Below are 12,500 nucleotides of genomic sequence, written 5' to 3'. Positions count from 1 at the left end.
GTGCAAGCGTTGATTTAAAAAAAAAAATTATCATCTCCACTCAAACCTCAACAACGCGGAAACTAAAAACGAAACGTTCCAATGGGAAACATTAGTTCTCGGTCTCGGTCCTACAGCTACCCGGAGCGAAAGCCCCTCATGCTCACAACCAACTGCTCATTCTGATTAATTCTGGGTATATCTTTATATCTGCAGGATCTTCACAGAGAGATATTAGATGCCATTCCTGAAAAGCCTTCCCAGCATGCACCTCTGGTGTTCAAGAAGAAGAAACCCATCCCACTGAAACTCTTCACACCTAAAATTGTGGAAATGTGAGTCAAACAGGAAGTAGAAACTCGTTTCACTCTGACAGATTCGCCTTGTTTGAATTTCCAGCACTAACCTTCGTTCCTTATGTAATGCTCCTGAATCATAATCATAATCACACACTGTTGGCTCGTGGGCCAGAGGAGAACTGAGGCTGAGTCTGGTTTCTCACGAGGGTTTCCTCCATTCTGTCACTGATGGAGTTTTGTCTTTTAATTTAATATGTTGACTTGACTCTTTCTCCTCCAGTCTGGATTACGGTAAGAAGCGAGGGAACACTAAAGAAGAGAAGGAGCGAGAGCGACTCAAGCACAAGCACAAGCGTGAGTTTAAGGGAGCGCTGAGGGAGATCCGGAAGGACACACGATTCCTGGCCCGGGAGAAGCTCAATGACATCATGAGCAGGTGAGCGGCATGTGATGTGTCATGTGATGTGTCATGTGATGTGTCATGTGATGTGTCATGTGATGTGTCATGTGATGTCATGTGATGTGTCATGTGACTGTAGGGCTGCACGATTATGACAAAAATCATAATTGTCGATTATTCCCATGGAATTGTAATTACGATGATCATAATTGACATTGACTGATGTTTTGAATGGCTTTATGCCGTTGTTTGAAGCGACTGCATGCCGTACTGTAATATCAAAATAAACAAGCTGAAAACTTTTATTGCTTTTCTACAGCATTAAAGCCTCAAATGTCAAATATTAAAAAGATAAAATATTTAAAGAAACCAAACCAAAGTAGAAATATGCATGTTATTCTAAAACTAAAATTAAAACAATGGGGAAAACCCTTCAGATGCGCTGGAGAAAGAGAAACATCTTAAATACACAATAATGTAAGTGGACTTTTATTTTGGTAATTGCGCGTTTGAACGATTACATAATGGTGGCGTCCGTAATTGACGATTACAGATTCGATTAATTGTGCAGCCCTATGTGATTGTCATGTGGTATGTCATGTGATTGACGTCTGTGTCACGTGATGTCATGTGATGTGCCGTGTCATGTAATGTTGATGTCGTGATGTGTCATGTGATTGACGTCTGTCATGTGATGTGTCATGTGATGTTGATGTGTCATGTGATTGTGACTGTACTCTATTGTGCCAGTCTCTGATGGTGTTGTTGTCTTTGTGCGTCAGGGATTCGGAGAGGAAGAGGAAGGTGAAGGAGCTCTTCGGCAGTCTGGCCAATCAGGAGGGAGAATGGAAGGCCCTCAAGAGGAATAAGAGGAAGTGATGCGTTTAACGCCATCCTTTCTGTCAGGAACTGCTGGAGTAAAACTGCACATTTACTCTCGTGAGGAGGTTTTGTATGTGACATTATGAGAAATAAAAGGAAATTGTGCAGTGAGACTCTTTCTCTTTATGTGGGATGATCCAGTTTGTTTATTTTTGACCTTTAACTGGGAAAAGAGGCAATAAACCAGGAATCTGACAGTGACATATTTGAGTAATCATCATTCAAAAGCTTAAACACTCAAAATTCATCGTGTGAAAACGGCTACATTTTTGTGACAACTTCAAATTTTGAACTACTTGGCTAGATGTGTGGTTTTGATGATTTAATTTTAATTAAATTTTTTCTGGAAAAATTCCAAGTTGAACATTCCTAGTTGGAAGTTGGAGTTTCCTAGTCAGAAATTCCTAGTTGGTTTTTCTTAGTCAAAAATTGGACCTGATGGCCTTACAAGTTTTTAAAATGTATTTTACTACTGGGAAACTCAGAGATAATTTTGATCCCAGAGTTTCCGAGTTGGGCGTGCCATAACCTAATCCCGGCAGAGAGGAGAACGATTTCTGCTGTGCATTCTTGCCGTCTTCTGTCAGAAATGTCCTACTTCCCACTTCCTGAGTCATGTTTACGAGCTCGTTCTGTTCAATTGCTTTGTTATAACAAGAGCTTTGTTATCTTTACTGTCTCCCAGTTGTAATTACGACTTGCTAGGGCGTTCATGTCCAAACTCCGACTAGGAAGCTCCAACTACGAATTTCTGACTAGGAAACTCATATTTACTCTAATTCCGATGGCATGTGAAGGCAGCGTTTCATGTTTATTGTGATTAATTCCGATGGCATGTGAAGGCAGCACTAGAGTAAATAAGAGTTTCCTAGTCAGAAATTCGTACTTGGAGCTTCCTAGTCGTATTTGCTAATGGGAAACTGATCATTTTGATGAAAAATAGCCTGTATTTGAGCAAAATTACAGAATTTGGAACAACTTGGCTTTGAGGATTTTAATTTTAATAAAAAAAAATTCTGGAAAAATTCCTAGTTGAAAATTCCTAGTTGGAAGTTGGAGTTTCCTAGTCAGAAATTCCTAGTTGGTTTTTCTTAGTCAAAAATTGGACCTGATGGCCTTACAAGTTTTTTTAAATTTATTTTACTACTGGGAAACTCGGAGATGTGGAAAAAGCAAGCTGGGGCGGAATAGAGCTGTGGATGATTATATTGTTGTCAAGTGATGCTTTTAACACCATCCTTTCTGTCAGGAACTGCTGGAGTACTCGGATAAACTGCACATTTACTCTCGTGAGGAGGTTTGGTATGTGACATTATGAGAAATAAAAGGAAACTGTGCAGTGAGACTCTTTCTCTTTATGTGGGGTAATCATATTTTTTTAACTGTCAGAGTCCCGGTTTATTTTCCCCATGAAATATTTTAGTAATCATCATTCAAAAGCTTAAACACTCAAAATTCCTTTAATCACAGTTAACAGGTTAAGTGAGTGTGTTATTACGAGGCTAACTGCTATTGAACCGTAACTACATATGCCATTTTAAATGTCAAGTCATATTTATTTCTATAACGCTTTAAACAGTAAAATGTTAATGTTGTAAAATCAATTAATTTTAGATTTTTTAACTCAAACTGATCAAGCCAAAGACTAGAAACAAATGAATGTAGAAACTCCAGAAATCAAGGGTCCAGTAATCAACAGAGACGAGTGTGCATTGAACTCAAGCTTTATTTAGTACCTGGTAACATTTTGGTTCTTTTACATGAGACGACGTTTTACATCTCGTGAGTCTCAGTTAACTCCGCTAGTTTAGTGGGACAGGTTTAGTCGGGTTTGAGTCTTCAGACGCTTCTGTCGGTCCTCAGGCAACAGCCGTGTGAGTCTCTACAGTGCGGGACACAGACGTGGTTCTCTCCTCCGTCACTGCTGGGAAAAACAAGATATCAGATTAACAGCAAGAATTTTCTAAGACCTATGCTGCCTACATGTAATATCACAACTATCATAAATACAAGTTTCCGAGTCGGAAATTTCTAGTTGAAGTTTCCTAGTCTGGGTTTTCTAGTCGAAAATTCCTATTTGGAAATTCCTAGTTGGAGTTTTGTAGTCGGAAATTGGACATGAGCACCCTCTTGTCGGAAAGAATAGGAATCATGGAGGACACAATGTTTATTCTTGTCTATTTCGTGGGTTAAATGTACTGAAGATATTTAATTTTGAATAAAATGTAGCGTCCCATTCGTTGACAACCATATAAACATTCACAGCTCTATCTAGATGATCAGCTTCCTGACGATTATGGAATTTCGAAATAAACAATATGCTTTCAAATGTTTTTTCATATATATGTAATATGTATATACATAGAATGTGTATATGTAATAAATATGCACTACTTTATCAAGACAAGGTGATGTTGTGGAGAAACGAATGAAGAATCGTTCTCCCCTCCGCCATGTTTACAGTTTATGGAACGCTCAACTCGGAAAACCGAGTTCCATCAAAATTATCTCAGTTTCCCAGTGGTAATTACGACTTGAGATGCCATTCAGGTCCAATTTTTGACTAAAAATTTAAATAAAAATAAATATTAAACTCCAACTGGGAATTTCCGACTAGGAAACTCCAACTTGAAATTTCCAACTAGGAAACTCCAACTATGTATTTCCGACTAGGAAACTCAGGCTAGGAAACCCATATTACGATTATTCTGATTGCACGTAAAGTTTGATTCAGCGTTTGTTCGGAACAATTGGAAAGTCTGTTTTGATGCCCAACTTTTCCTCTGTAACCGTTTACAAAGTCGGCAAGTGTATGATGCAGAGTGTTTAAAATCTGTTCATATTTCAAATGTTGCGTAGCATCTATCAGTTTATGTCTAAAAGCTGGAATACACGACTGTTAAAACCTGAACGGATTGCTAGGAGAAGCATGAAAAATCAAATCAATATGTTCAAAAATCTGTGCAAAATATCAAACTGCTTTTTTCAGTAAAATATCGAAACATTCTTAAATCGAGATGCATTTACTCGAGAAGTCTTGTTTTCTGAAAAAAATTATCAAAATTGATTAAAATGAAGTCATTTTTTGCTATAAAAAAAAAGTACGAACAAATATCTGCCAAAGGGGTCATAAAAATAATCCTGTTTTCCCTTTGAATTAAGATGAACTTTCTGACCCATTGGCAGATATTTGTTCTTGTTTTAAACATAAACTTTTTCCCTATTAACATTTGATCTCCTTCAACCGAATGAAAGTCTGTGTCCACCAAACACTAGCCTATTTCCTGTGAAATCTGTCAACTCAAGTCTGCAAACTAACTGTAAATTGGTGCAAAAATGCGTGTTGAGTGTATTCCAGCCCTAATAAGCTAAGAGAGAATCCTAAAGCACTAGTATATTTTGGCGAACTCACCCGCGACAGCGGACAGACCTTCGACGACGGAGATCCCGAGCCGTTTCTCCTCTCCTTCCAGAAGCTTCCTATAGGTGGCGATCTCGGCGTCCAGCTTCAGCTTGATGTGAAGCAGCTCCTGATAGTCGGCCATGTATTTCCCCATCTCCACCTTGGTCTCGCAGAGCTGGTTCTCCAGCTGAGCGATGATGTCCTCCAGACCGGACGTCTTGTCGAGGTGCGCGGCCTCCATGTCCTCGAGCTGCTGCTCCAGAGCCGCGTTACGGGCCCTCAGGCCGTCGATCTGGTTCTGCAGGTCCGAAACCTGGTTGTGGAAGCTGGTGATCTCGTCCTTCATGGTCTTCATGTGGCCCTCGTGTTTGCTGGCCTGCACTTTCAGAGTGTCGAACTTGCCCTTGTACCACTTCTCGGCCTCTTGGACGTTGCGAGCGGCGACGGCCTCGATCTCGGCGCGCATGTTTCGCAGGTACGCCGCTAGATCGGGTCTGTCGGAGTCCAGCTCCACCGTCACCTTGGACTCCTCGATCTGCTTGAGGAGGTCGGCGACCTCCTCGTCGTGGAGCTTCTTCAGGAACTCGATCTCGGCCACCAGTTGCTCGATGCGCTTCTCCAGGTCGGCCTTCTGTAGCGTGGCGTTGTCCACGTCTTGACGGAACTCACGGAGAATCATTTCGGCCTCCTCTGTCGAGTCAAATCATCAAGGTCATTAGTGAGGTCATATACACGTGGTATTATATTAATAAACAGAGGTGGACAGTAACGAAGTACATTTACTTGAGTACTTAAGTACACTTTTTGAGTATCTGTACTTGAGTATTATTTTCTACTTGAGTAATCTATTTACAAAAGATTCTATTTCTGATAAATGCTGTTTCGTTTGAACTTTCTATTCATCAAAGAATCCTGAAAAAACTATTACAAAACTGTTTTCAACACTGATAATAATCATAAATGTTTCTGGAGCATCAAATCCTCATATTAGAGTGATTTGTGAAGGATCATGTGACACTGAAGACTGGAGTAATGATGCTGAACATTCAGCTTTGATCTCAGGAATAAATTACACTTTACTAGATATTCACATAGAAAACAGATGATTTACACTGGAATAATATTTCCCAATATTACCTTGGTGAGCAGAAGAGACTTCTTTTAAAAACATTAAAAATATTACCGATCCAAAACTTGGAAACATTTAATATGGAATTTTAGTGATGAAAGATGAGTTTTAAGGGATAAAATGATTGACTAGAGGGTTATTTTTAAGAACATGATTCTGTGCATCTCCATCCTCATGATGGCCAGTTCTTAATAAGCCATGAAGAAAAAACATTGAAATATGTAATTTTAGTGATAAAAGATGAGTTTTAAGGGATAGAACGATTGACCACACGCAGACTTTAACTAAGAACATCTCCAATCCTCACCTTTGATGGCCAGCTCCTCCTCGAGCTTCATCCTCCAGACCTCCACCTCCTCCTCGATGTAACCTCTCTCTATATCAGCCGAGCCCTTCTCAGCGGTCAGGGCTTCGATCAGATCCCTCATCTCCTTAAACTTCAGCTCGTACTCATCCCCGAGGCCGGTGGGTCCCGCTTTAAAGCGTCCCTGAAGCGACTCCAGCTCGGCTCTCAGCGAAGCGTTCCTCGTCTCCAGCGCCTGGACCTTCTCGATGTACCCGGCGAAGCGCACGTTCAGCTCCTGCATCTCCTCCTTCTCGTTGGTTTGGTGCTGATGGATCTCGGTGGCGACTTCCACAGCCTGACCCGGGAACCCGGCTCGCCCTCGGCTGAAGGACGAGCCTCGGCATCGGGACGGAGACGGGCTCTGGACCCTCATCCGGCTGGAGCCGCTGACGCTCAGGCTCTTCTGCGAATACGACGTTCCTCTCATGTCTTTATCTTCGGGCTTCTGCTCTCGGAGGTTCTCCTGGTGTGGGACTCTCGGGTTGTGTTTATAAGGACCTGCTAAGAATCTTGCACTGGCGCTTGAAAGTCTTGCAGGGTTTTGACATGTTTTAAATGCGGATCATGAGCGAGTTCGAAGGCTTGAGTTTCTCATTAGCTCACGTACGATTGTTATTTTGAGGCCGAGCGGCTCTCGCACTCCAGTGCCACATAACCAGTGTGTGTGTGAGCATCACTATTGCTTCTCTCTGTCATGTCAGCCCAGCGCGGCTCATTGTTTCCATATAACCTCATACGGATGAATTAATGCGCTTTACAAATAAACTCGAGCCCTTTAGTTCTCTTTTCTGTCTTGAGATCAATTATTGATTTATTGATTCTTCAATCAATATTTTCGTCTTGATTGAAGAATGTTTACATATTTGTACTGGAAAACAAGATACATTTACTGGAGAAGAAGCAAAACGACTGAAGATATTACGCCTTGTTTAATGAAAACACAAACAAGAACACACGTTTTTCAGTGGAGTCAGAAACATAATCTTGCTTTCCCTTTGAATTAAGTTTATTTGTCTGAGTCCATCGGCAGATATGTGTTCTTGTTTTAAGCAAACTCACTTCATTTTGATCAAATTTTCATAAAAGAAAGACTTCAGTCATTTTACTTCTTCTCCAGTAAATATATCTTGATTTAAGAACATTTAGATATTTGTGCTGGATGATATTAATAGTGAAGATATTACGCTTTGTTTAATGAAAAAAATATTACAATGAATTGAGTTTGTGCTTAAAACAAGAGCAAATATCAGCCGATGGAGTCCGAAACATAATCTTGTTTTCCCTTTGAATGAAGTTTATTTTTCTGACTCCACTTGCAGGTATTTGTTCTTGTTTTAAGCACAAACTCACTTGATTTTGATAAAAATGTTATTAAACAATTAAAGACTGCTTCTTCTTCAGTAAATGTATCTTGATTTAAGAATGTTTAGATGTTTGTGCTGGAGAACGAGACAGAAACACTGAGGAAGAACGTGATTTCTTGCACCGCATATCAAAACGTTATATTTAGAAGTGCTCCAGATTATCTTGATTTAGATCAAATGTACTAATTTAGTTTTTTAAGATGCTCAATTGTATTTGTTTTATAGTTAAATTTCACTTTCTCGATTTGAGAATTGCATGTACACTATAAAAGATGTTTTTTTTAAGTTGTGAATAGATTATTGGATAGTATGTTTTTCTACCTCAAAATTCAACATGCCATTTCTATGTAATTATTTGTGAAATATACTAGTGATTTCTGAGTAAATTCTACACTAGATTTTTTTCTGGTTTGAGTTGATATGTGACGTGTGTGTGTGTGTGTGTGTGTGTGTGTGTGTGTGTGTGTGTGTGTGTAGCTGGAATGTGATCGTGTCATGAGAATATTATGACAGTCTCAGCTCTTCACATCACTGACACTGACTGATGCTGGTAATATAGATATGCAGGAATCCTGCGCTGTGTACATCACTCTTCAACCTCATCAGCTTTTCAACGCACACTCTGTTAACAACAAGCCAGGGATATTATCTGACAGTATTATGGAAGAATAACTGTAGATCACTCTTTTAATCAGCCGCTGAGAGACTGTTTCTGATACTGCACTAGTTTAAGCGCCACGATTAAAGCCTGAGGTTGTGTGTTTGCGATCTGGCGTTCCTCAGGGGTCCGTTTTAGGCCCTTTTCTCTTTTACTCATTTACATTTTCCCTCTTTCCTAACTTTTTATTTTTATGTAGATAACAGCCAGATTTACATACATTCTGATGATAATGTGTCTGTGGTCTTTCTTTCTCAATGTATTAGATAAAAGTGGATGTCTCAAAAAAGTCTTTGTCTTATCAGTGACTGAGGCTCGCCACACCAGCTGACATACGGATCTACTGTTTCTGTTCCTTCTGGGAATAAATGTTAGACAGCATCTCCTCCTAGAGCTTTAAACTCGACTCGACTCTGTTCTGACTCGGGAGACTGTGTCTTTTCTAACTGATCCGACTTACTGAATTCCTGTATCGGACTCCAAACATTCCCAAATTCTCATAAACTTTCATTGAGGGGGTCAAAACCTTCATACAGTAACTCTTATAAAGTATTAGCAAAGCTTACCAACTATCATAGACAATAGTGTCATTGTTCAGCTGATGTCAGTTTCTACTCTCATTACTGCTGTTATTAATATTGTGCGTACCGTATTGCTTTTTATGACAGTGCTGGCTAACACACTTTAAGACCGAAACAAGAATGTGAAAGTTAATAGGAGGTTAACAAGAAGATCACATTAAAACAACATCATTCATCTTCAGATCCGGCTTCTCTTTACACTCTCCAATCTGAACTAAAGCCTTTGAAAAGCTAGTTGTGTCATCTAGTGGACAAAGATGAAACTGCAGTTAATCTACTGTGTATTATGTTAAATATAAGTTAGTTAACTCTGGATATGCATGAACTGTATGTAATGTTCCATTTGGGAAACTACAAAAGAACATGTATTAGTTGTATAGCCTGGATCCCACGAGTTAAGGATAAAGCTATGGCTTTTTCTTGTTAAATATGTTCAGTTCTAATAAACTTTAATTGAAGTAAAATACTTATTCAATAATTTAGAGCCTGCAATATTAACATTGTTAAACTGTTTATTGTAAATGGTTTATAACACCTTCAATTCTATTGACAGCAAGTTACATTCTTGCAAGTTAATTCAGTGAATGGCATTTAGTTATCAAATCACAAATTTTGAGATGACAGAGAAACTTTTTTTAATTTTTTTATTTTTTAATTTTTTTATTTAGTAGTAGGAAATTACTAGTCATCCAATTTTTTATATCAGCTATACATTCTGTTAATTTTGTGAATTGGTAAGTTTCGTCAGGGTGTGAAGAAATATAGAGCTGAGTATCATCAGCATAACAGTGAAAACTAATTCCATGCTTCCTAATGATATCTCCTAAGGGTACAGGGTGTGTTTGTGTGTGAGTTTGTTTTAGGGTACCATGTAAAGAGTGAGTGTGTGTGTGTGTGTGTGTGTGTGTGTGTGTGTGTGTGTGTGTGTGTGTGTGTGTGTGTGTGTGTGTGTGTGTGTGTGTGTGTGTGTGTGTGTGTGTGTGTGTGTGTGTGTGTGTGAGGGTAGCATGTACAGAGTGAACAGCAACGGTCCTAGTACTGAGCCTTGTGGTACGCCATACTGAACTTGTGATCGATAAGACATCTCTTCATTTACTGCTACAAACTGATAACGGTCAGATAAGTATGATTTAAACCATGCTAATGCAATTCCACTAATGCCAACATAATGTTGTTGTCAATAGTGTCAAATGCGGCACTAAGATCGAGTAACACTAATAGCGAGATACAACCACGATCAGATGATTAGAGCAGATCATGTGTGACTCTAATGAGAGCAGTCTCAGTACTATGGTACGGTCTAAATCCTGATTGGAAATCCTCACAGATATAATTTCTTTCTATAAAGGAACATAGTTGTGAAGATACCGCCTGTTCTAGTATCTTTGACAGAAAGGGTAGATTAGAGATCGGCCTGTAATTGACTAATTCTGTAGGATCAAGTTGCGTTTTTTTAACAACTGGTTTAATCATAGCCAGCTTAAAGGTTTTCGGTACGTATCCTAGAGACAAAGATGAATTAATGATATTAAGAAGAGGATCTATGACCTCTGGAAGCTTCTCTTTCAGTAGCTTAGTTGGTAAAGGGTCTAACATACATGTCGTCGATTAGATGATTCTATGAGTTTAAGGAATTCTTCCTCTCCTATAGCAATGAATGACTTGTTTGAATGAATTTTTCCTCAGGGAGACTACAGTGCGCTGCCTGATGCGATACTGTAGTAGACGGTTGCATAGTTATAATTTTCTCCCTGATATTATCAATCTTATAAGTGAAGAAGTTCATAAAGTCATTACTGCTGTGCTGCTTGGAAACGTCTGGGCTTGAAGCTTTATTGTTCATTAGTTTAGCCACTGTTTTAAATAAACACCTAGGGTTTCGTTTATTTTCTTCTAATAGGGTTGTAAAATAAGCAGATCTAGTAGTTTTTAAGGCCTCTCTGTATGCAATCAGGCTCTCCTTCCATGAGATGCGAAACACCTCTAGTTTTGGTTTCTTCCAGTTACGCTCCATTTTTCTGGCTGCGACAACTAACCCCTGACACACACACACACACACACACACACACACACACACACCAACTTTACTCTATTTACCCGACAGCTCTAAAATATAATGATTTTTATGGAATTAAAACATTACCAAAATGTCCTATTAGTAGCTCTAATAAAGAGATGATTTAAAATCTCAGTATTAACCAACGCTATAAGTGGAAACTAATTTCACACACTTTCTACCAGAGCATAAACATTAGTTTTCTGTATAATCTAGTTAAACCGTTTCACCCATTAATCCTCTTGATCTGAGGCTGGTTACCGCGGTAAACACAGGGGGTCAGTCAGCAGACAGTCAGATGGAGTGTGTGTGTGTGTGTGTGTGTGTGTGTGTGTGTGTGTGTGTGTGTGTGTGTGTGTGTGTGTGTGTGCTGAACCCGTGACGGTCATGAGAACTTCTCAAGGGCTTTCAGAGCAGCTCTGAATCACACACACACACACACACACACACACACACACACACACACACACACACACACACACACACACACACACACACACACACTCACACTCACACTCACACTCTCTCTCTCTCTCTCTCTCTCTCTCTCAGACAGCAGACATTCTCAGGAATCACAGCATCAGTTCAGGTAAGATCCCATTCTCTTAAATCACTGCAAAAAATGCTTTTCTTACTTAATATTTTTGTAAATTGTGTCATTTTAATCTTATTAAAAAGTAAAATGACATAAGTAATATCTCGTTTTCTGATAACAAGCAAAATTATTTTCCAATAGGGTAAAAAAAAAAAAAAAAAACTTTATTCAAATGGAAAACAAGATTATTTTTCTGACTCCATTGGCAGATCATTTTACTTGTTTTAAGCAAAAACCTCAATTACATTTATTTATTTATTTATCAGGAAACAAGACAGAATTTCTTATGTAATTTTACTTCTCTAGTAAATGCATCTTGATTTAAGAAATTTTAGATATTTGGACTGGAAACAAGACAGAAACACTGAGTAAGAACAGCATGTTTTGCAGTGCAGTGTGTGTGTGTGTGTGTGTGTGTGTGTGTGTGTGTGTGTGTGTGTGTGTGTGTGTGTGTGTGTGCTTTTCTTCGCATTTTTGTCTTGTTTTCAGTCTAAATATCTAAAACTTCTTAAATCATCAACTCTGTAACGCCGTCTCAGTGCGTTCGCTGCGAAGACAGTTTATTTAATTCAACTCAGATGTTTCTTTTCACTGAATGTTTATTCTGTCAGATTTACGTTATGTAATTTGAATATCAAAAAACTTCTTGATCACATGTCCAGGTTATAATATACCTCACATTTAAAAGGAAAAAGAAAATATATTTTGCATTTAATTTTTTTAAACCTATTAGGGCCATAAAGAATGTGTTACATTGTGACATTGTTCGCATTATTGTTATGACAATTAAATAATTTTTTCATTACTG

At 38.8% G+C, this 12,500-nt stretch overlaps 3 protein-coding genes across 4 annotated transcripts in view; 2 read left to right on the top strand and 1 right to left on the bottom strand.

Moving 5' to 3' along the window:
• nop14 (NOP14 nucleolar protein homolog (yeast)) overlaps positions 1–1,673 on the top strand; it is a 16,760-nt gene extending 15,087 nt beyond the window's left edge. Inside the window, exons 16-18 of the mRNA XM_082140076.1 lie at positions 196–314; positions 559–714; positions 1,461–1,673. Coding sequence (XP_081996202.1) covers positions 196–314; positions 559–714; positions 1,461–1,557 — 372 coding nt within the window. The 3' untranslated portion in view covers positions 1,558–1,673. The remainder of the gene's footprint in view (positions 1–195; positions 315–558; positions 715–1,460) is intronic.
• Positions 1,674–2,402: 729 nt separating this feature from the next.
• On the bottom strand, positions 2,403–10,206 carry LOC309476932 (vimentin). Of its 2 annotated transcripts, none has more exons than XM_082140081.1 (3): positions 6,400–10,206; positions 4,973–5,653; positions 2,403–3,484 (listed from the first exon to the last, which is right to left on the bottom strand). In XM_082140081.1, exons 1-3 carry the CDS (start codon positions 6,863–6,865, stop codon positions 3,420–3,422), a joined length of 1,212 nt encoding a protein of 403 aa, XP_081996207.1. In that variant the 5' UTR covers positions 6,866–10,206; the 3' UTR covers positions 2,403–3,419. The 2 variants fall into 2 exon arrangements, with proteins under 2 accessions (XP_081996207.1, XP_081996208.1); XM_082140082.1 differs by having other exon boundaries at positions 2,403–3,481.
• A 1,339-nt stretch (positions 10,207–11,545) lies between these two features.
• Positions 11,546–12,500, top strand: part of mlana (melan-A) — a 4,262-nt gene continuing 3,307 nt past the window's right edge. Inside the window, exon 1 of the mRNA XM_082140987.1 lies at positions 11,546–11,686. The gene's annotated coding sequence lies outside the window, so the exon portion shown is untranslated. The remainder of the gene's footprint in view (positions 11,687–12,500) is intronic.

The sequence above is a fragment of the Leuciscus leuciscus genome (genome assembly GCF_965113295.1).
Source record: "Leuciscus leuciscus genome assembly, chromosome: 16".
Classification (NCBI taxonomy): domain Eukaryota; kingdom Metazoa; phylum Chordata; class Actinopteri; order Cypriniformes; family Leuciscidae; genus Leuciscus; species Leuciscus leuciscus.
This window is presented reverse-complemented; position numbering and strand designations above follow the sequence as displayed.

Coding starts and splice junctions, on each gene's coding strand:
- LOC309476932 (XM_082140081.1), bottom strand. CDS start 6,865: ATGAGAGGAACGTCGTATTCGCAGAAGAGCCTGAGCGTCAGCGGCTCC. Junction 5,654..6,399: donor GGAGGAGCTGGCCATCAAAG/GTGAGGATTGGA, acceptor TTGACTCGACAG/AGGAGGCCGAAATGATTCTC. Junction 3,485..4,972: donor AGGTCTGTCCGCTGTCGCGG/GTGAGTTCGCCA, acceptor TGTTTTTCCCAG/CAGTGACGGAGGAGAGAACC.